Genomic DNA, 23,384 nt, shown 5'->3' on the forward strand with positions numbered 1-23,384 from the left:
AACTTTATTAGACTGATCCTTGGATCATAGAATTACGATGGGGCACTGGGCAGTACTCACCTTTCTACCTTGGTAGGACATGTGAGAACCTGTTTGGTAGTGGTGTTGCCTTAAAGAAACCAGAGTCATTACCTCCACACCACAATAAGGTATTGAAGTAGAGATTTCCCGGAAGACATTTCAGTGTAATTATGACTCTTAAAATGAAAAATTATAATATTGCTACTTTGGCATCTACCAATGCCTCCCAGAATAAAGATAGTTCTTCTCAGACTGGCTATATGTCCGTAGACTCTAGATAGTTTTTGAATCTCACACTGATTGAGTAATTCTGTCACAGAAATTCAACAAATATTCTGCTAAGTGTTGAAGGAGAGACAATTTAGATTAGACAAGGCCTTTGCCCTCAATCATTTAGTCTGTGGGATCAGAACATCATAGATTTAGGGCTGGAAGGGACCTTAGAGGTTATCTAATCCAACCTCTCATTCACTGTAAAGAAACAGGCCTAGAAAGGTCAAGGGGCTTAACAAGAACCCGAATCTGAACCCAAGCCCTCCAACTCCAAACTCAACACCCTTCCACTGTACCATGCTGTCTCTCATAAGGAGATACGCAGATAATGAGACACAAAAGTTATAGTTGATATCTTTATATTCTTTGTATAGTATTTTATTATGTTAGTAATGCTGTTTGGTGTGATTGTAACAACAGAAATAGCCATTTAAAATCTTGAAGCATTATGCCATTTATTTAAGAGTAAACGGATCAAGAACAGTCAATGCTTATAGGTATCTGCTACTTCAGCTTAATTATTCTTCTTTCTTAGCCCAATACTTACTTTTCTCTCCACTCCAATTCACATACACTAATGGAGATGTGAATTGGAACCAGGACAAGCTTGCTATCAGGCAAGCTCTGGGTTCAATTTCTGCTTCTAATACCTATAAGCTGTGTGACATGAGTCAGTTACGTGATACAGAGATAAAGTATCGGTTCTGAGTCAGGAAGATATGACTTCATCTCTATTCTCAGACACTTACTAGTGTGTGTGACCCTAGGCATGTAAGTTAATATCTGCCTCAGTTTCCTCATCTGTAAAATGGGAATAATAATAACACCTATCTCTTAGAATTATTGTGAGGATCAAATGAGATAATAAATGTAAAACATTTAACACAGTGCCTGGCACACAGCAGATACTTAATAAATGTTAGTTGTTTTTAATAATATTTTTTACTATTATGCCTTGGTCAGCTTACCAAAACTGAGTTGTAGAAAAGGTTCTAGGCTGCATTAATAGACAGAGTTCCTCCCTAAAAGTTCCCTAGTCTTGGTGAATTAACAGTGGTGGGTTGATTGAGTTTTTTTTTTTTTAATGTAATGCAGACTGGAATTCTCTGGTATTAAAAATATGTGCACTCATAAAACATAATATTTTAAAATGTCCATTGTTGTAGTCTACCCCTTTTCTCTTCCTATCTCTGCCTATCTCATTTATTTATAGATTTAGCTCTGTTGGGAAGAAGCACAGAATAATAAAATCATAGAATGTCAGAACTGCAACGACTTATCCCTCTGGTTCAGATTCCCCATTTTACAGATGAGAAAACTGACTTTCATTGCTGTTGAAGAGAAACCCAAGCTAAGTTGAGCCTGAAGTCCAGGATAACACCCAAGATCGTGGGTACTTCCAGCTCTTGTCAGGGATTCCAGGACTCTTCCAGTGTTGATTAAAACACTTAGGGTCTAACTTAGCAGGAGAGGGGCTATCCCCTCCCTATATTCTCCTGCACTCTGGGCTCAGACCCCATAGGTCCACTGTGGTCCAGCATCCCTAAGATGAGCCTGAGAACTCCCATGTAATTCAGTTTCCCATGGCCAGAACATACTCTTTGACCACAGGACCCTTATTCATCTCGCAGTAAACTTGGCAAGGATCTAAGAACACTTGCACCTGCAGGTCTGGTCTGGTCCAGAAAGACTGGTGTTCTGTCCTTTTCAGATGACAGGATTATTGTTTTATATAAAACCTAAAAGGCACTATGAACATTTAAAAATATATGGATTTCCTCTATGCCAGTTCACATCATAAATCATAAAGGAAAAATGCAGAAAACACCTCAGATTTTTAGCAGTCTGAATATCCTTTTGTGTGTACATTAAAAATGCTTTCATGTATAAAGCCCTGTGAATTCTCACATCTCACAAACCTTGGTTGCCAAAAAAAGCTTGTTGGGTGCCAATGACTTCCCAGCAATTACTTATTAACCAAGTACTGCTATAGTGAGCTCTCATATCAGTAAGATTTCAGTACTCTCAAAAGATTTGCTAAAACATATAGAAATACAATGGGATATAGTTTCATAAATCATTATACCTACACTGCCCTTATCTAACTAGATGAATAAAGTTAACTTATTTTCTAATACAGCCCTCATTTTTCCTTTTTAAAGATTCACTAATCTAAGAGTTTCTTCTCATCATTAGTACTAATTAGTGTGATTCTGTTATACAAAGCTTACACTTGACCTTCTATTTCTTTCTCTACATTTACATTAGCCCAATGCTTTCTGCTCTGGTAAAGGGTTTGGACCTTATTATCTCCTAATGAGGCTCACAAAGACCTGAAGTTAAAAGTTACAAAGATACCAAAAGATCAAAGGCAAAAAGAGGGGAAAACATGTAAAAATTTAAAAGACACTCTTCCATGCTCAAACATTAACTAGAGAAGAAGTCAAGTTCCATTTTTTTCCACAAGATCAAAGTCCTTTGAGAAAATTAAAAAGAAGATTGAAATGATAATTGAAAAGTAACAGATACTTGAAATAGAAATTATCCTAAGGCTCAAATATTAGAAAATCTTTTGAAGGAAGATGGTTAGTTTATGATTCTGAGTATGGTGGGATTTTTGTTGCTACTATTGGTTTGTTACAACAAAGAGATAAAGAGAAAAATAAAAACTACAAAGCCCATGATTGAGTCAGGAAAGAAAAGGGATATTGTCTCAAAGATGGAGTGACCCAGGATTGAACCTTTCCTTTTAGAAGGGAAAATAAAATATCAGTATTCTGAAAGGACACAGTGGAATTATTTCTGACTGGAGGATTCTTTATGATTCTCTCCCCACTACCCTAAGAGAAAACTGATGGATTCTCCATCATGTGCCCTCCACACACTGTTCATCCTGCTCCCTGTGCCTAGATTCCCCTCATACCTTGTTCATTCCTACCTTTCCTTTGAAGCCCAACTCCAATGCTACCTTCTTCATGTACTCCTGGACACTATCATGGAATTGGATAGTTGAAATCAGTCCAATCCACACATGAAAGGAATCTCCACTATAACATACCCGACAAGTGGTTGGATCTCATATACTACTAAGTTTTGCCACTGTCTAGTGCACATATCATCAAATATTATATACTGTATTATAGTAATCTTTGCTTTTGTCTTCTTCCCCAAATAGATTATGAGCTAGCTCCTTGAGACCCTGTCTTAGCGTGCAGTTTGTAACTCCCCTTGTTTCTAGCACAGTGGTCTATACATAGATATGGAAGTGCTGAAGTGATAAATGAGTGAATGAATATGATCCTTCGTCACCAATATTAGAGCATTAAGCTGTTGTGATGCACTATACTATATGACATACAACAAGATTTAACTTGAAATGTCTCTGTACTTGCTATATAAGATGAATCAGATTTGTGAGAACAAGTTATTGAGAATACATATGCACATTTAATTTGAGTTTCCCCAACTGATAGAGAGACAGCCTCAGAACCAGGGACACCTGGATTCCAATCCTACTTCTGATAGGTACTTGACAAATTACCTAACCTGTCAGTGTTCTCAGTAGCTCTCTAAGACGAGCAGGGGCAAAGAAGGTGCCAGCTTATATCGGTAGAGGAATTTCTTTACTAGGATCTCCTTGTAACAGTGAAATCCATTTGCCCCACTAGGCCAGTCTCCATTTAATGAGAGGCAGTACGGTCCACAGAGCAGAGGGAACCATCCTCTGAGTTAAGAAGGCTTAAATTCAGGTCCCAGTCTGGCATATACTGGCTATGGGACCCTGGGCAAGTCCCCTAACCTTTCAGAGTCCTAGGCAACTCTCAAAAGCTATAAATTTCAGAAGTTTCCTGTCTACATTGATAGAGGAAATTTTCTTTCCAAGAGTTCTTATGCCAACAAAATCACAGATCTAGGTCATATAAAAAATTTTAATACAGAAGCATGAGACATAAACAATTCCTGACTTTTGAAAGGTGAGTAGATATATAATTATTAAAATGTTTTGCTTTTTTAATTCAGGATATTCCAGTGAATATTAAATTCATCATTGAAGGAATGGAAGAGGCAGGTTCAGTTTCATTAGATGAACTTGTCAAAAGAGAAAAAGACCGTTTCTTCTCCAATGTTGACTACATTGTCATCTCAGATAACTTGTGGATTAGCAAGAAGAAGCCTGCACTCATTTATGGAACCCGAGGAAACATATACTTCACCGTGGAGGTACTGAGAAAACTGTCAGAAAGCTGAGTGAGAAATATCTGGTTGGGAAAAGGCGAAAGGAAACTAAACGGGTACTTTTGCTCTAGAGCAAGTGTGGTTATAATAGTACTAATCACACAAGAAAGAACTAATTGCATGACCTGACTGGCTCAGAATTACTGCTACAGGGTTATATACAAATATTTTAACTAAATCTTTTATGAACTATATATGTATGCACATATATGTGTACACATGCACACACAAGGTCTCTTAAAGATCTAAGGTACTATTTTACCAATTGTGGTTGTAAAGATTTAGTTTAAACAAGCATTTATCATGCGCCTATTGTATACACCATGATAGGCTCTAGGCAAACATACCAAGACAAAAAGGAAACATCCCCCATGGAGCTTACACCCTATCAAAGGAAAACAAATACACACATATACAAATGTAAAATATGAAGTCACTAGTGTGAATAGGTAACAGCACTTCCCCAAATATATTGCTGGGGAGAACATCCATCGCCCCAGACATCATTATTCCTTGGGATTCTTGCATATCCTAAATTCTGAATTAAACTAAACCAGAGAGCAAGAGGCCCTGAGGGCATTATTTCCTAAGTGGTGCTGTTAATGACTACCATTTCAACATCTGTCACATCACTGATTGTGGAAGTGACTGAGGTTTTTTACTCTGAAGAAAGTATATGCTGTCAAGTACTAAATCCTATGGATAAATCCGATTCTCATTTCATTAATTAAAATGCATGAAACATAATAAACCATAATCAGAATTTACTATTTTCTCTTTGAATTAAAAAATTTATTCCTATGACAAAATCAGAAACTTTCATTCAGAGAATATATTGGCTGATGTCTCAGTTTGTTCTGATTACCTTCTGGCATTTCACCAGAATGCCGAGGAAGCCCTGGGAGTGATGTGCAATAAGTAACAGGGGTTTCCAATGAAGAGAAAAGCCTCTTCAGTAATTTAGAAAATGGTGCCTTCCCTCTATTGACTATCTCCAACTTCTCTTGTATATCTCTTATTTGTACATTTTTGTTTGCATGCTGTCTCCCCATTAGACTGTGACTTAAGAGCAGGGACTAGTTGTTTTTTCTGGGGGGAGTGGGGGGTTGTATCCTTAGTACTTACCACAGTGAGTAGCACATAGCAAGTGCTTAATAAATACTTGTGGACTTGACTATAACTTCTCCATAAAGAGTTTATGGATAGTAAGTGAAGAGTATTGCATAATCTATCTGATGCCACTACATTGATGGTTTTATTTTCTTCTCTCTTTCTATGTTCCAGGGAAGAATTCTATGGGATGGGGAGGTTAGAGCAGTTATTGGGAAGTGATAGTGTTATTAAAGATAAAAAGCATGAATAAAATATTAAACACTACCACTATCACCATCAAAAGATAACACTGTACTGGTCATCTGAGTCAAGGGAATGATTTAAGGTCCTTCCCCACTAAATAGGAGTTTTCTCAGAATATTTTGATACCAGAGAGACATTAAAACTTTTGCCCTCTTGTGGCTCATCAGGGCCTCTAGAGGTCCTCAGAGGTCAGCCCCATCATTCCTCTATTCATTTATCTGCTGAAGGACTGGCTAAATTACTTTACTTCTCCAACCACTATTGGGCCATTATCTTTCTGCTTAACATTTTCTGATTGATTATCTAAAGGAGTGTATGCCTTCATCAACTACATGATCTAAAAGTTCATTTCCTATGATATTCCAACATATGGAAATAGAAACATATTTTTAACTTCCTCCAAGAAAGCCAGAGAGAGCAATTTAAAGAAAATATTTGATCAAGGATGAGAAAGATGAAATTCAGAATATTGTTGGGTGGGGTTTGTCAGATAAAGTAATTGTTTTAGGCTATCACTAAACTGTATCTCTCCAAGTAAAAAGAAAGTTCTTGGACATGGGGATGAACCTTATAGAAGTGTTATTTTAAGAAGATTAATCAGGCAATGCTTTGAAGGGTGAATTGGAGAAGAAAAAGACCAATTAAGAGCTTGAGGTAGTTTAGGCATGAAGTTAGGTATGGTGATGGCAATATGAAGGACAGAAAAGAATGGATTGAAGAGATTTTAAAAAAGAGTCTTACATTCAAAAAACATCTATTAAACATCAACTGTGTGTAAAGCACAGGAGGTGTTTGACATTTTGATAAAACACTATTCTTGCTTCCATGAAACTTATAGCTAGTAGGGGGATATAACACATACTCAAAAACTATGATACAAAATAATTTGTGATGTGGAAAAGCGAGGTCTTGGGTGGTGTTCCAGCAAGAAAATGTTTTTACTGACTAAAGAATTAAGGAAAATTTAAGTTGGGCTTTAGGGGAAGGGAGGTAGGAATCAACAAGAAGGCAGGCTGGGAAGGAGGAGCATTCTTGACATAGGGTACAGCATCAGCAAAGAAACAGAAGCGGAAAAGTGTAGATGATGTGAAAAAGATGGCAAGTAATCTCTTTGACCTGAATATAGGCTATGTGGAGAAAAGTAGCATGACATAAGGCTATAAAGATGCTTAAAGGCAACCTGCTATGGAAGGTACTTGAATAACAAGCTACAGAATTTGAACTTCATTTAATAAACAATTGGAATCCTTTGTGTGGTTTTGAGTAAAAGTGAAAGCTATGCATGTGGAAGATTATTTTGGCATCAGCATAGAAAATGGATTAGAGGTGAGAGAGAGTAGAGGTTGGAGAACTAGATGGTAGGCTATGATAGTATTCTGTCAGGTAATAATGTGAAGCTGGACTGACATAGCAGGCAGGAGAAGCAAAGAAGAGGTTGCAGTGGTAGAATCACTCAATTGGATTTATTAGCTGATTGGGTGTTAGAGAACACCAAAGTGTCAAACATGGGAGACTGGATGGCTACTAGTACTACTAGCAGAAATAGTAAATTCAGAAGGAAGAACTGTTTCAAAGCCAATAAGTGGCAATGATGGAACTCAGATATTCAGATCCCGATTCCAGTGTTCTTTCCTCTATACCAATAGTAGCAGATTATAGGGAATTGAGGAAAGAGTGGATGATGAAGAAATGGAGGAATTGGGTATATTTATTCACAATGTTTGGCTGTAAAAAGGAGAGAGGTCAATAAGGTAAAAAAGGTTATACAACTTCAGAAAGTAAGTACTTGTATGGGTGTTATTGCTTGAGCTCTCTCTCTTTTTTTCACATGAAAAGCTAGTGTCAAAGCAGTAAAAAGAAAAGAAACAAACAAAAAGCAGTAAGTCACTTGCCTCTTTTCTTTCAGGTGAAGTGCAGGGATCAAGATTTTCATTCAGGAACATTTGGTGGCATCCTCAATGAGCCAATGGCTGATTTGGTATCCCTTCTTGGTAACACTTTATTTCATTTCATTTATTAGTCATCATGTAAGCATAAATGAATTCTCTAAAATTCAGTTTGATTTTAATTTCTAAGTACTGGATGACCCCACAACCTGTACAGTTTAGAATGAAGGCAGAATAGATGAGAGATAAGGGAAGGCATTGACCTCAATTCTCCTACATATAGTCCCAGACTAAATAACCCCAATTATTTCACTCAAATTTTAGTCAAATCTATCTTCCTTTTCTCCCAGACTCCTCTTCTCTTAACCTTAAGGGAAAAAAAATTTGGGAAACCACAGGTCAGACTTGGATGGCAATAGAATAGACATCAGGAGATCTGAAAGACCAAAAGAATTATTGATTTAGAGTTGTAAAGAGTATTCTGAACCCCTCATCTCACAGGAAACCAAGATACAGAGAGGTTAAGTGATTTGTCTAAGGACATGCAGGTTTTAAGTTGCAAGGTACCAAGGATTGAAGAGAGGGAAATGTCTTGATTTTCAAAAAAAAAAAAAAAGAAAGAAAATGAAAATAGTCTGAAAACTCTAAGCCAGTGAGCTTCATCTCGATTCCTTAAAAAGTTCTAGAATATATCATTTAAAACATAGGTAGAGAACATTTAGAAAGTTAAGAGCAGGCATAGCTTCATCAAGAATAGGTGATGACAGACTTACCTTATTTCCTTTTCTTAACAGGTATACTAAGCTGGTATATCAGAAGAATGCTCCAGAGAGAGCTTGCCTAGGTTTTTTAGCAGAGCCATTTGATAAAAGTATCTCATGCTATTGAATGGATGAAAGATAGAAAGATATGGATTAGATGATCATCTTTTTTTTAGATGGATTCAGAACTGGTAAAATGACCTGACTCAGTTATCTTTAGTGGTTCAAAGTCAGCTTGGCAGCGGGTTTCCAGTAGAATGCCTCAGGCACCTGTGGTTGGTCCTGGGCCATTAACATTGATTTGGATAAAAACACAGATGGCATTCTCCCTACATTTACAGATGACACCAAGCTTGAAGGGATAGCTAACAAACTTGATGTCAGGGTCAGGATCTAAAAAGATCTTGATAGTTGAGCATTGGGCTGAAACTAAAATAATGACATTCAATAGGGATAAAGTCATTACCTTATACTTGGGTTCAAACAATCAATCTTGCAAGTAGAGAATGAAGGAGGTATGTTTGGTTAAGTAGTTATCTGAAAAAGATATGGAGGTCAATGGACTGCAACATATGAGTCAGCAGTGTGATATGGCAACCAAAAAGTCTGGGCTACCTTCAGAAAGACACAGCTTCTAGGAATAAGGAGATTATAGTCATTCTGTACCCTGGTCTAGTCAGACCACATCTGGCATTTCTGGGCACCATAGTTTATGGCACAGTGGATGGAGTACCAGGCCTGAAGTCAGGAAGACATCTTCCTGAATTCAAATGTGGCCTCAGACACTTACTATCTGTGTGACTTTGGACAAATCCCTTAACCCTATTTGCCTCAGTTCCACGTCTGCAAAATGAACTGGAGAAGGAAATGGCAAATAACTCCAGTATCCTTGCCAAGAAAACCCTAAATGGAGTCACAAAGAGTCAGACATGATTGAAACGACTGAACAACACCACCATAGTTTAGGAAGCACATTGATCAGCTGGAAAGCATAGAAGAAGGCAACCTTGAGTCCATGAGGATTGGTTGAAAAAAACAAAACCCGGGGATATTTAATTTAGAGAAAAGAAGACTAAAGGTGGGGAGGAGCTGAATACATGATAACTGTCTTCAAGTATTTCAAAGATCATTATGTGGAAGAGGGATTAGCCTTGTTCTGTTTGGTTCCAAAGGCCAGAACCAGGATCCATGAGTAGAAATAGAAAGTGATAAACTAGGTTTGATGTCAGGGAAAAAAAATTGTAACACTCAGAGCTGTCCAGAAGTGGAAGAGGGTGTCTTAGGAGATGAGGGGTTCTCCACAGTCTGGATGACCATTTGTCAGGTATATTACGGTGGCATCCCTTTTAGGTGTTGGTTGAACCAGGAGGCTGCTGAGGTCCCTTCCAACTCTCAGATTTTATAATCTTTGAAGGAGCAAAATTAGGACTTAAGCTCAGGTCCCCTGACTCCAATTCTAGTATTTTTTCCCACTATGACACACAGCAGCCTATTGTTTACTCCTTTAATATAGGTACTCCCAATCCACTTGGGCAATTTTGCCATTATAGTGATTCCAGAAGCATAGGACGTAGGGTTTCCTAAGATTCTGGCCCCCACATCTGCAACCTGAACAGAACCATGATGATTAACAAACAGAAGATAGCATTACTGCTGATCACCACAACTCCATACAGCCAGCTCTCTGTGAAAGGGGTTGCAATGGTGGTTGAAGGATGTTGTTCAGGATTGTTTTAGATAGCACCAAACTTCACAGCAGCTCTAATGAGTTCCTTGCAACTCCCTATTCCAGGTGTAATATTAATGTGTTTTTTAGGAGCTTGGTATCAATGCTTTAACATCTTTTTAGCCCTTTTTGGATGCTTCGCAAATTATTCTTTAGTTGTGGTACCTTCCCACCCCCCAGCACCCCCCCACCTTCCACCCCATAGAAGAGAATGTTTGTGTGCTGAAATGTGAGAGCCGCAGAAGCGATACGAAGGAAAAAGGAAGTGAACTGCTCATTTTTACACAGGTAGTAAGTGGAAGGGCAAGGTTTCAAACCTGTGGCCTCTGACTATAAATCCCATATCGTTTTCTCCCTTCCATACTGTATCCAATTACAAAAGGTTATCTTGAATCAAAAGACCTGAGTTCTAGGGATGGTTGCAATACTTAATAGTTGTATGATACTGGGCAAGTCACTTCCAGGCAGTGTTCTCATCTATAAAATGGGAATAATGATAATAATAATAATACCTTCCCTACTTACTTAACAGGGCTGCTATGTGGATGTCAAATGAGATAATATGTGTGTGTATGCCATAAAATAATGTGCAAATGTAAGCCATTATTATTTTTCTTAATATTATTTTACAGCAGCCTTTTAATTCTTCTGAAATCTAACTCCCTGACGAAATTCTCTGTACTTTTCAGTTTCATAGAGAAATATCATGAGTGATTCTCTTCCCAAGTATTTAAAGTTTCCAGCCAAATTCAGAAAATATAGAGCTCAACACTTGAAAAAAAAGGTTCCATTTTCTGTTTTATCTGAACCAATTTTCCCTTCTCTAAGAACACTGCATCATCAAATCATTAGTAGTACATTTCAATTTTTTCTCCAAGCATGATTGCAGCACATGATTTTTTTTTTTTAGAATGTGTGGCTTAAATCAAGCATAGAATTTCATTTAGTCCAGCAAATGGATAGTGCATTGCTAAGGAATGCTAGTTCGGGGTTCATGAATGGAATATAAAGAGCACATTGTTTTACTTTCTTTAATTTTCGTAACAAATCAAGTGAGAAATTCATAACAAATTGAGTGATTTCTGAATGTTGCTGTTTGTAGAATTTGTGTATGCTTTGTACATATACTCACATATATGTGGCCCCAACGTTCTGAAATGAAGCATTTATCAAGTCACAATCATAACTCTTTCTGCCATGTGGGGAGGAGTGGGATGTTGTGGAGGGAACACTCACCACTGATTTAGGATCCATAGCTTAATGGCCAGTTGTGCATATTTAAAATATGAGAAAGAGGGCAGCAGAGATATGGAAAGTCAAATAGAATCAGGCTCTCTGGTTCCACCATGCTTTTCCCCTTGTTGTTCTGAGAGATGCACAGAGATTTAACTAGCAAATTTTTTTTTTGAAGGGATGATGGGAGGAGGGAAGAGGTACAATATGTGCCAGTTGCTGAGAGGGGTGAAGAGGATCCTAGGACTTGGAGGATCTCACCTAAAGTGTGACCACTGCTGGAGGAAACACTATATAGCTTCTTATCTTAGCCAGTGATTATTATTAACTAGGTGTTAAGTCCAGTTGTTTCTCAGATGCTAAAAAAAAAAACAAAACTGCAGATCACAAGTTTACTACCCTGGGACAGAGCACCCATTTGCCCAACCTTAGTTATGATTCTGGCCATTTATGCCAGAAATTTCTGCCATTTAATTTCTGTGCCTCAGTTTCCATATCTGCAAAATGAAAGGGTTAGATATATTAAGGTGACCTCTATGGTCCCTTTCAGCTTTCCAACTACGATACTTCCCTTTTGTAGAGATATTCTATGCCCTGCACAGTCCTCCTGAGGCATTGTAGCAGAAGTGAGAATTGAGCAAGGGTATTTTTATAAGTATCAAATATTGGATATTGTTTAAGCTGTTAAAATTCCAAAGAAGACTATTAAGGATTAAGAATTACATTTATTATGTACAGTTTGAAAAGGCAGTACTATCAACCTACCATTCATTTCCTGAGGTTATGATCCTCTTGGATGTGATGGTTGCTGTAGAAATTATATCACGTCCAGGGGATTATGTTTTCAAGTGGAAAATGAGCAGTGGGAGAAAATGAACTCTTAAGCATCCTGTTTTCATGCAAATTCACTCAATACTAAAGAACTAGAGCAGAAAACTACTGAAAATAGGATATGTAAAACAGAATGATTTCTGAATAGAGTATATATCAATGTTTTCCCATTACCCATCCTTAGTGACGGTCTTTCAGTTAAAGCAGAATTTACTGAGAAATACTCAATAGCTCTCTCTAATCAAATTTCTCTGTGAGTTAATTAAAAGGAAAAGGAAAATGAGCAAATAATATTTCTCTTCTGGCAGGATGTAGTCAATGGCACTAGTCCTGAGCTCGCAGCTGGGAAGGTTTCTTTACACCCTGTGGGAACAGAGTTAATGAGTGATTTTAAAATACAGTGTGAGGTCTGAGGCTGGAGCAATTTTGCTGGTGAAGTAGAGTGAGTGTATGAAGAGCCATTTCCTCTTACATCACATCCTAATTTGCTGAGGACAACTAAATTTATGTCCACCATTATAGCCATGTCTAACAATACCTGCTCAAGTCACAGGAAAAATATCCCAGCTCATTTCCATTTCATATACCCCTTACATCCTGCTGAGAGTACTTTTATTTTAGCTCCAGCTGTATTTTAATCATTTGGTCATTCATTACTCCCAATCTCCTCCTCTCCTTTTTTTTTTTTTTTTTTATTAAGCCAAGTAAAGAGTTATATGGTTTTCACCGTCAAGATATTGCCTACCAGCCTCAACGCAAAAAGGAAACTTGGCAAATATTCTGGTATTTTTTGTTGTTATTTTAACCAATGACAGTCAATCCTGATAATTCAGCCACCAAAATGGTTCCCCCTCCTCCCTTTAACTTGAATTATCTGAATGGACTTTTGTTTTTAATCAAATTGAGCAATTGTTAGATCTCTTCTCTATATTGGTCTGTTTAGATAGAGACTAACTGTTAGTAATCTATGCTTTTGATGATTACTTTTCTGAATAAAAACTATTACAGGCCAGGCCACATATCTGCCTGTTTGTGACCCCTTAGCTTGCTTAAGCTGTAACTTCATAGCACCAAATAAGTTTATTCACTCTGTTCATACAGGCTAGTCATTTGGGGAGTGTAAGAGGTTTGAATCTGTGATACTAGGTCATGGGATCATAGATTCAGAGGAGGAAGGGACCTTAGAGATAATCTGGCCCCATTTTCCACCCCCTTCCTCATTTTATACATGAGAGAACTGAGTACTAGAGAGGTTAAATGATTTGTCCAAGGTCACTTGGCACCATGTTATCATAGCCACAATTGCTTCTGAAATTAGACCAAATAACCTATGAGGTATCTTCCAACTCTAAGTTTCTGTGATTTAATTTCCTGCATCATAGTTGTTAAGATCCTCAGGTATAGCAGTAATTTTTTCCTTCTTCTGGCATTTATTTAAATTTTTTTAATATTGTGTTTGTATTTACAAGGGGTCTTGACTTCAGGAATATTTCATTAACTGACTAGATACGAGTAAAAGTAAGTCTGAATTTCCCAAATGAATTGCTTAGAAAACTTTTTTTTATCATTTTCCTCCAAATTTACTAACTGGTTATATCATTCTTGTACATATATTTTATTTTAAATTTTATTGCCATTTTATATATTATTTGTGTTTGTATTTCTGGCACATCCCTTGTAAAATTAATTTAAAATAAGAGAGAAAAGAGTCCTTCAGTAAAACCAACCAACAAATCAACCATGTTGGACAGTATTTGTGATATTCACCATTCCTAGTTCTCCATCTCCACAAAGAAGGTAGGGAGGTTGAATACACATTTGCCAACCCTATATTGAAGTGAGCAAAAAGCTAAACACTTAAGAGGTAAATAGCAAATTATTTTTGTGTGTCTATCAATCAGATTCATTTTTCCATCCCTGTTAATAACATAAAATTTGAAATAAAGACCAAAGACCTGATTATGTTTATCTCTTGTGGATAAATACTTCACTAATCATCATTACCCTACTGCATTAGATGTCTAAAAGGTAATTCAGTTTGAATTAAAGATTCTTGATCATAGCATTAATTCCTGCAAAATAAAAATGATAGTTTCCAGGTGATATTTGTAAGTTATGCACAATTTAGCTTGTGATAGTGCAACATGTTTGTTTGTTTTTAATCAGTAAATTTGATAAATTTCAATTAAAAGAAATATGACTTAGATTAGGTGCATATAATAACTGGCCTATGGAGAGTTAATCTCATTTGTTTGCTTTGACAGAATACATACACCCACACATATATATGTATATAAATCTGTGTGTGTGTGTGTATAATGTTTTACATGATTGAACATGTATAACCTATAACAAATTGCTTACTGTCTCAGGGAGGGGGAAGGGAGGGAGATAGAAAATTGGAACTCAAAATTTCTCAAAAATGGATGTTAAAAATTGTCTTTACATGTAACTGAGGAAAAATGAAATATTTTAAAACATATATATACACACATGCATGTCTATATGTCTGTCTGTCTGTTTCTCTCTTGCTGCATGATAGGTTTAGCAATAGTAAACAGTACCTATTATAATGATTACTGAAATGATAGGCTAGGCTGTGCCATGGACCAACTCTGCAGCCCTAAACTTCTGATTGTCCTCCTGGGCTGGAGAGTTTTTCCTCCTTACTTCTGCCTCCCAGAATTCCTAGCTTCCTTCAAGGTTCAGCTCAGGCATCACCTCCATAGGAGACCTTTTCTAATCTTCCCAATGGTTAGTGTCCCTTAATTACTTCTATATGGCTATTAATTTTCATTGCACATGCTGTTTTGTCCAGTAGACTATGAACTCCCTGAAGGCAGGGGTTCTTGTACTTTTATTTTTGTATCCCTATTGTCCAGCATAGTAGCTTGCTTGTGTTGGTCAGTTGTGTCTGACTCTTCTTGACCCCATGGACCGTAGCGCGCCAATACTGTCCAAATGGTTTTCTTGACAAAGATATTGGAATGGTTTGCCATTTCCTTCTCCAGTGGATTAAGGTAAACAGAGGTTAAGTGACTTGCCCAGGATCACATAGCTAGTGAGTGTCTGAGGCTGAACTTGAACCCAGGTCTTCCTGACACCAGGCTCAGTGCTCTATCCATTGAACCATTTATCAGCCTCCTACACATAGTAGGCACTTAATATATGGTTGTTGAACTGCATTGAATTAAATTGTCTTTCTTCTTGGTGCATTCTTTTGTAGGAAGCCTGGTAGATTCATCAGGCCATATTCTGATCCCTGGGATCTATGATAATGTGGCTCCCCTTTCAGAAGAGGAAAAGAAGATGTATGAAACTATTGATTTGAACCTAGAAGAATATCAAAATAATAGCCAAGTGGAAAGATTCCTATTTGACACCAAGGTACAGCCACAACTTGATTGATGATCTGAAAGAGAGTTATGGAAAAGATGAATTCAATTCCCCCTGTACCCAGTTTAGTCTCAGAGTTCCAATCTTTGCACTTTTGAAATTTGAGCAGTTGGTAATGCTTTCATGCCATGAGGGACCATTCTGTAAGTTCCTGTTTCCTGTAATCAGAGCATTGGGTCTTGGGAACCTGGAATAGTTGTAAAGATGCTTAAGCAGGAGTAGTGTCTGCTAGGAAAAGTTAGATTCTTTTTGAAATGTTCATTCACATGCTATGGTGTTTGGAGGTTATGGCTCTTTTCTCTGAGAGTCCAGGCAGATGAGGAGGAGTTTCTAACTGGGAAACAACATGTCTTCCCTTTGATTAGCTTTGGAGGACTCAGGGCAAGAAGACAATTGTTCCAAAATTCAAAAGAATTTTTTGAAGACTTCTCAACAAATTTTGTTCCATTTCAACAAACATCTATTAAATACTTTCTGTACTGTGTGCAGAACCCTCTAAATTTACTACTTTATTTTTATTTTTTAAAGGGGAGGCATCAAGGTGTGGTGGAAAGAGGACTGAATTTGGAGTCACAGGACGTATTGTGCATTTAAATCCTGGCTCTCCCTCTTATTACTTGGGTGATACTGGGCAAGTCATTTAACCTCTCTATGGCTTTCTTCTCATCTGTAAAAGGAGAGGGTTGAACTAGATGAACTCTGAAGTTCTTCCAGTTCTAGAACTATGATCTTATTGGTATTGTGCTATATATCTGGACAAGGATTGAGTCTTATCTAAACTTCATATCTACCCCATTGCTTAAAAGTGGCATTTAGTGTTTGTTGAATGAATTCCCAGTTATTGGTGATGTAGATTTAAATCTGGAACCTCCCCATCTTCAGATAAAAATTCAGAATGGAGCCCTTTACCTGTTAAGGACAGAATACCCAGTTCTTCAACAGAGAAAACAACCTCTATAATGAGGGCCTATTCAGATCCATTTCAGATATTTTCTGCTACATTATGCCTGGTGATGCTACCTACTAAGATTCAGCTTAAGGAGCCTTCAGTCAGTCACTAAATATCCTTGGGTCACTTTGTTTCCATTTAGGAAGAAATCCTCATGCACCTTTGGCGGTACCCATCTCTTTCTATCCATGGGATCGAGGGAGCATTTCATGAACCAGGGGCTAAAACAGTCATACCTGCCCAAGTAATAGGAAAATTTTCAATCCGCTTAGTGCCTTATATGAATATTTCTGTCGTGGAGACACAGGTAACAAAAGATTCTATCAATGGAAGTGTAATTATGAACTATATAATATATATATCATAAATGAACAATTAACTCATTGACATTGACTCACTATAATGTGACCTTGGCAAATCATTTGACCTTTCTGGGCCTCAGTTTCCTCATCTGTAAAATTAGAGATTTAGGCTAAAATGACCTAAGGTCTTTTCTAGCTCAAAATTTGTGTGATCCATATGATGCTGCAAATTCATCACTTTTTATTAAAGGGAAGTACTAGAAATCTTCTGTAATTTGCATCATTACCCCACATCAGACAACAAATTCTTAGGCTTTAGGATTGTATTTCATTTGTGAGATAGTTGTCAAGTGTAAGATCAGTCATTGCTAGAGAACCAGTAAAAACTTTTCATAAATAGTATAGCTAATTAGGCAAAGCTGGCCCAATGCTTAGGTTGCCTAGGTGGTTCTGAAATAGCATCTTACCATCTCACTGGTATGTGAAGTTCCAATATTGAAAGCAGTAGTTAGAAGATGAATATTATCTGGGAGGAGGTGCAGCATTATTTTCTCAATCTGAATAAATATATCTGATTAACTGAGAGAAGGCATGCATCAAGGGAGCAGAATGGTAGAGGGAAGGGTGCAATATTTTGGCTAGTACTTGGGCCTCTGTTTAGGAACATTTTAGACTGCTTCCTGTCACAAAACATGTAGTAGGGTAATGCCTTGTAGGCATCATAGAAAGAAGGCTTTTTTTGCAAATTTAGTATTTTTTATGTTTTATGGGTCAAGGATTTTGAACTCTATAATTAAATGAAGCTCAGTGATTTTGGCCTCAGGGGTCAGGCTACTAATGAACAAGTATGTTTGCTAACAACATATTTGCAAGTTGCTACAATCTTATCCAATATTTAGTATAATGCTAAATTCTCTCAACACTGAAATAAAATCGAAACTTTTTTGAGATGTCACAGAGGAATTTTACCCAGTCATCAGCATCTAAATATTATTATGAATGATTGGCGGGCATATAATAAAAATAATAATGAAGTGGCATTATATCATAGACAATTATATGGCACTATAAATTTTGAAAGGCAAAATTTGACATACACGATTTCATCTGATTCTCACAATAGCACCTGTGATATAGGCACTAGTATTATACCCATTTTACAGATGAGGAAAATGAGAACGAGGGAGGTTAAATAGGGTGAGCAAAATGAGGGAGTAAATAGAAAATGTTTGTATTTCTGATGAGATGTTGTCTTTCAGGTGAAAAAGTACCTTGAGGATATATTCTCTCAGCGCAATAGTTCTAACAAATTGAAAGTCAATATGACACTGGGAGTTCACCCGTGGATTGCTAATATTCATGATATTCAGTACATCGCTGCGAGAAGAGCAATCAAAACAGGTGGGACATTTAGGGAGTTTTGATATCACAACATGGAACACGGCAAAGAACTGTGCTGAGCAGTGAAAGGGACTTTTTTTTGAAAGTTCAGAAAGACATTTAAAACTTATCGTAAGGTGTCAAACAGAATTGTAGGACATAAAATTGCAGGCCACATACTGACTTGGAAAACCACACTCAGGAGTGTTGCCGGGAGTATGTTTGAAGCTTTTGACAAAGGTTGTCTTTTGGGTGCAAGCAAGACAGAATATTGTTGTTTAGAATTAACGATGGTGTTCTCCCAAGTTAAGGGAACTGGTTAGGCTGCTTTCAGTATCAGTGGTTCAGCGATAATTATCCAAAGATAATGGAGAATTGGAATGTTAAAATCAGAGAAGGATAAATCTCCCCGGTTTTCAAAAAAGGAAGAGAATTGCATCCGCAAACTATAGACCAACGCCATTGTCTCCTGTTCCTACCAAAATTATGGAAAGTACTATCAAAGAGATGGTTGGTGAACATCTAGATCGTGAAATGGTGATCACTGACAACTGGGATGGCTTCATCAAAAATAGGTCTTGACAAGCTCGTGTCATTAACTTTTTTTGACAGGTTTATTACATTGGTAGACCCCTGGGGTGCTATAGATAAAGCTTACCTAGTTTTTAACAGAGAATTTTAGTTAAGTCTTTCATGTCAATCTTTCGGACATGAAGGAGATATATGACAACAAAATATTTGGTGGGTTTAGAAGTGGCTTATTGGGGGGGAAAATCCTTAATAGTTCTATGCCTGAAGGTAGAATGGACTGTCCTGGGATGCAAGAGAAGCTGGAGGATCATTAGAGTGCTAGTGAATAGTACCCTACCCAAAAATCATCCATTGCTGAGGGAGCCATTCAGGGGCTGGTTTTCAGCATCGTGTGCTCAGAAAATAGAAGGTAAACACTTTAGATGGACTGAATGGAGGAATGGAGACAGACCCTTGACTTCTGCTAGAGGGCTGAGCCTTTCTGGGGACACCTCTGTCTCCTCTATCCCACTCCTTTCCTTGATGTTTTACCCTTTTTGGCTTCTCAACCTTTCCTTCAGAGGGAATCCTAGGGAGTGGAGGTAGGAAGGAGGACCCTTTGAATACAGTAGGGGTACTTCAGAGGATACGCTTCAAGAGTAAAGGAGAAATGCCACCCAAAGTTCTTGAAGGGAAAAGCCTTTTCAGGGGTTTTGTATGATATACCCAATGAGGGATGGAGGTGGGGCCACTTTAGGGAGGGCAAGGCAGGGGAAGGATGCTGTCCTAAAAGTCCTCCTGGAGAGCCATGCCTATCTGTAGACACCACTGCCTTCCAAACTCCAGGGACCTTATCCTTCCCTTTAAGATCTGCTTTCCCTCCTCTCCCAGGTCTCCAAATTCTGTCTCTCTCTCTGAGAGTGTTGGAGGTAGGTGACCTTGGAATCAGAGTACACATAGAAGGACTAAGGATCCTCCCTTCATACTCAGCTGCTTATGTTGAGTCTTGAGGCCGAATGGACTGGTCTAGAAGGCCCTCAAGGGCCTAAATTTCAGCAACATGACTGAAAGGGCACTAGACTAGGAGTTAGAAGATCTAGCACTGACTCTGGATCTCTGTTGCCACCTCCGCAAAATAAGCAGGTCAGACAAAATGATCTCTAAGGGCTCCTCCGGCTTTAACCATCATGCCAGCTCTAATTAGGCTCTTTGGATGCCAAATAAGAAGAAACAACCGATCTTAGCACATAATTAGCAAAAATGAGAAGATCTTTATTTCTTCAGCTGGTAAGACTCTTTGTCCATTTTACGGGGCAGAACAGCAATTGGTGCAGACCATTTTTTACTTGCAAGTCCTAGTGAGTCACTAGTGGTACAGAGAGGCTAAGTTATTACCAGCGTCATATACGCAGCTAGTTGTGTCAGAGCAAGACTTGAATTTTGGACTTCTTTATTCCAAACGTCCAGCACTACGCCAGTAATCAAGAGTAATTAAAATGAGAAGCTACCAGGTGCCCTGCTGCCCCTTGCAGGCTCCCTATCATTGCTGTTGTGGTGCCCCTAAACCCCTGTCTCCTCCCATGGGGTGATGGCTATCCACCCCTGGGGTTTCTCTCCACTTGCCCTAGGGTACACAGCTTGAGGTACTTGCCTTAGATGCCAATTCTCATTTAAAGCTTGGTCTTGGGGCAGCTAGGTGGTGCAGTGGATAGAGCTCCAGCCTTGGAGTCAGGAGGATCTGAGTTCAAATCCAGCCTCAGACACTTGATACTTACCAGCTATGTGACCATGGGCAAGTCAGTTAACCGCGATTGTCTCACAAAAAAAAAAAAAAAAAGCTTGGTCGCTAGAGCAGTTGTTACTCAGTTCTATGCAGAAAGCAGGTTATCAAATCCTTTCTCTTTTGATCATTGGACATGTTATCTGCAGCTAGCTCCTTGCTTTAAACAATGTTAACTTAATGTATGCCATTTATGAGAAAAAATACTTCTCTCTCTCGTTTAATTCAAGAAGCAGTAATGTAATTTAGGTAAATATGTGTGGGTTGATTACTGAAGGGTTTCCCTATCTCTGAAATGTCAAACCATTAAAAGAAATGTTAATGCAAACTGTCTTAGAAGACTATTGATATAGATGGATAGATAGATATATAGTCTGTATGTATAGGTATGTATGTAAAGACATAGAAAGACACAGAGAGAGAGAAAGAGAGAGGAGTCTAGAATGCAGGGAAAACTCTTGTCTGTGTATCCTTATTACCCTTATTTCTAGCACATAAGTGAGGCCTAGTTGATTGTGAAACTGAATGTACTCAGGTGGTTATTTTATTTGCAGCACTGTCTCTTTTTCTGTGTTTCAGTGTTTGGAGTAGATCCTGATATGATACGAGATGGATCAACTATTCCAATTGCTAAAACATTCCAGGATATTATCCAAAAGAGTGTGATGATGCTACCACTAGGAGCTGTTGATGATGGAGAACACTCTCAGAATGAGAAAATAAACAGGTTAATGGGAATACTTGGTGGGGTAAAACTCTTCACTGCCTGATCATTTGGGTGTCTTCTCAGAGATGATCCCTATTCAGTTCACTAATTAAGAACAACCAAACATTTAAAATTTTTAAGAATTTTTTATTGATATCTTATTTTCATGTCATCTTCATTTTTTTCTTTAATATATCCCCTTCTGTTCTCCTACCCAATGAGCCATCACTTCTAACAAATATTAAAAAAGAAAAAAGGCATTTCAGCAAAACTAATCAACACACAAGCCATGTGTGGTAGTGTATACAGTCTTCTACGCTCAGTCAAAGAAGGAAAGGAGGTACATTTTTTCACCTCTTCTCCATTGCCAAGCTTGGTCACTATAATTAGTGTTCAGTTTCATTTGTTGTTGTTGTTATTCAAATTGTTAGTAGTTATATAGCATTATTTTCCTGGCTCTGCTTACTTCATTCTGCTTCAGTTCTTATGTCTTTCCAGGTTTTCTGAATCTTTCATATTTATTGTTTCTTATGGTACAGTAATATTCCATCACATTCATATTCCACAATTTGTTCAGCCCTCTGTTTTCAGTTCTTTGCTACCATAAAAGAGATGCTGTAATGAATATTTTGACATATATGCAACCTTTTTTTCTGTCCTTAACCTTGAAGTATCTGCCCAGCAGTGGGATCTCTGAGGCAAAGTATGGACATTGTAATCATTTTTTAAAAATCTTAATTCCAAGTTGTTTTCTAATTCATAGTCCCACCAACAGTTGGTTGTTTTTTTCATTGTGGTTAGAGTGGCAGGCCTGGAGTAAGGAAGACCTAAGTTTAAAGTTGACCTCAGATACTTACTAGCTGTGTGACCCTCACTAAACTCTATTTGCCTCAGTTTCCTCATCTGTAGGAACTGGAGAAGGAAATGGCAAACCCACTACATATTAGTGTGCTTATCTTCCAGAAATTCCTCCAAAATTGGTGATTTTCATCTTTTGTCATCTGCCCATTAGAATGGGAGTTTCTTGAGGTCAGGGATTAAGTTGTTGGCTTTCTTTTTACCCCACTGCTTGGCATAGTGTTGGGTGCACAGTAGGGGCTTAATAAATTCTTGTTGACAGTGGTGAAACTTTAAGAGTTGTTTTAATCTGCATTTCTTGGCACTAGTGATTTGGAACAATCTCGTATATGTTTATTAATAGTCTACAATTCTTCTTTTGAGAAATGTTTCTTTAAATCCTTTGGCCACTTAACCATTGTGAAATGGCTCTTGCCATTGAATATAGGTCAATAACACTTTTAAAAGGACTCTTCATTCTGCATGGCTTGTTGCCAGATTGTATAACTCTCCTAACTTAACATGTTGGGGTAGACAAAAGAAATGTTAAAATTTAAAAGCCTTGTCATGTCAGGGGTTAGAAACTAAAATAGGTCATTTCTTTCAGCAAGACCCATAACCTCCTTGGTCATGTGACAGGGGAGGGCACATAACTACTAATTCGTTGACTCTGTTCTCTTCATAATTATAATATTACCACCTTGAATACACAAAATGACTTTACTCTTGTGATCTCCAAAAACTAAGTTGCAGGCATCAGCTTGGTTTTAAAACTGTAATTTTCCTATACAAATTATGAACATTTTCATTTTAATATAAACTGAAAAGATTTTTTCTTCTTTTTTTTTTTTCTTGTATTAGGTACAATTATATAGAGGGATCCAAATTGTTTGCAGCCTTTTTCCTGGAGGTGGCTAAGATGCATTCATAACTTCCTCAAGCTTCCAACCCCAAGATTACTAAACTGTCAGACCCTACTGGACAAGGATGTCATCCAAATACAGGAAAACTTTCCTCTCCGGCCAAGAGCTTGTTTAAATTGCTTCATTTAAATATGGACAAATAATAAAACATTCTGAAAGCAAGATGTTGAGAATGTTTAATGATACTTGTCTTGTGGTCCTAAAGTCAAAACCACCTTCAGCAATCTAATTCTTACCTCTATCTTGCTGCTACAAAAACAATTCCAGTTAAGTCCATT

At 37.7% G+C, this 23,384-nt stretch overlaps 1 protein-coding gene across 1 annotated transcript in view; it reads left to right on the forward strand.

Annotated features, from left to right (window-relative positions):
- CNDP1 (carnosine dipeptidase 1) overlaps positions 1 to 23,129 on the forward strand; it is a 63,649-nt gene extending 40,520 nt beyond the window's left edge. Inside the window, exons 7-13 of the mRNA XM_027852360.1 lie at positions 4,315 to 4,515; positions 7,793 to 7,877; positions 15,550 to 15,710; positions 16,811 to 16,975; positions 18,230 to 18,371; positions 21,220 to 21,367; positions 23,045 to 23,129. Of these exons, the coding sequence (XP_027708161.1) occupies positions 4,315 to 4,515; positions 7,793 to 7,877; positions 15,550 to 15,710; positions 16,811 to 16,975; positions 18,230 to 18,371; positions 21,220 to 21,367; positions 23,045 to 23,114 (972 nt within the window). The 3' untranslated portion in view covers positions 23,115 to 23,129. The remainder of the gene's footprint in view (positions 1 to 4,314; positions 4,516 to 7,792; positions 7,878 to 15,549; positions 15,711 to 16,810; positions 16,976 to 18,229; positions 18,372 to 21,219; positions 21,368 to 23,044) is intronic.
- Positions 23,130 to 23,384: the final 255 nt, after the last annotated feature.

The sequence above is a fragment of the Vombatus ursinus genome, unplaced genomic scaffold, assembly GCF_900497805.2.
Source record: "Vombatus ursinus unplaced genomic scaffold, bare-nosed wombat genome assembly UNPS02009573.1, whole genome shotgun sequence".
NCBI lineage: Eukaryota > Metazoa > Chordata > Mammalia > Diprotodontia > Vombatidae > Vombatus > Vombatus ursinus.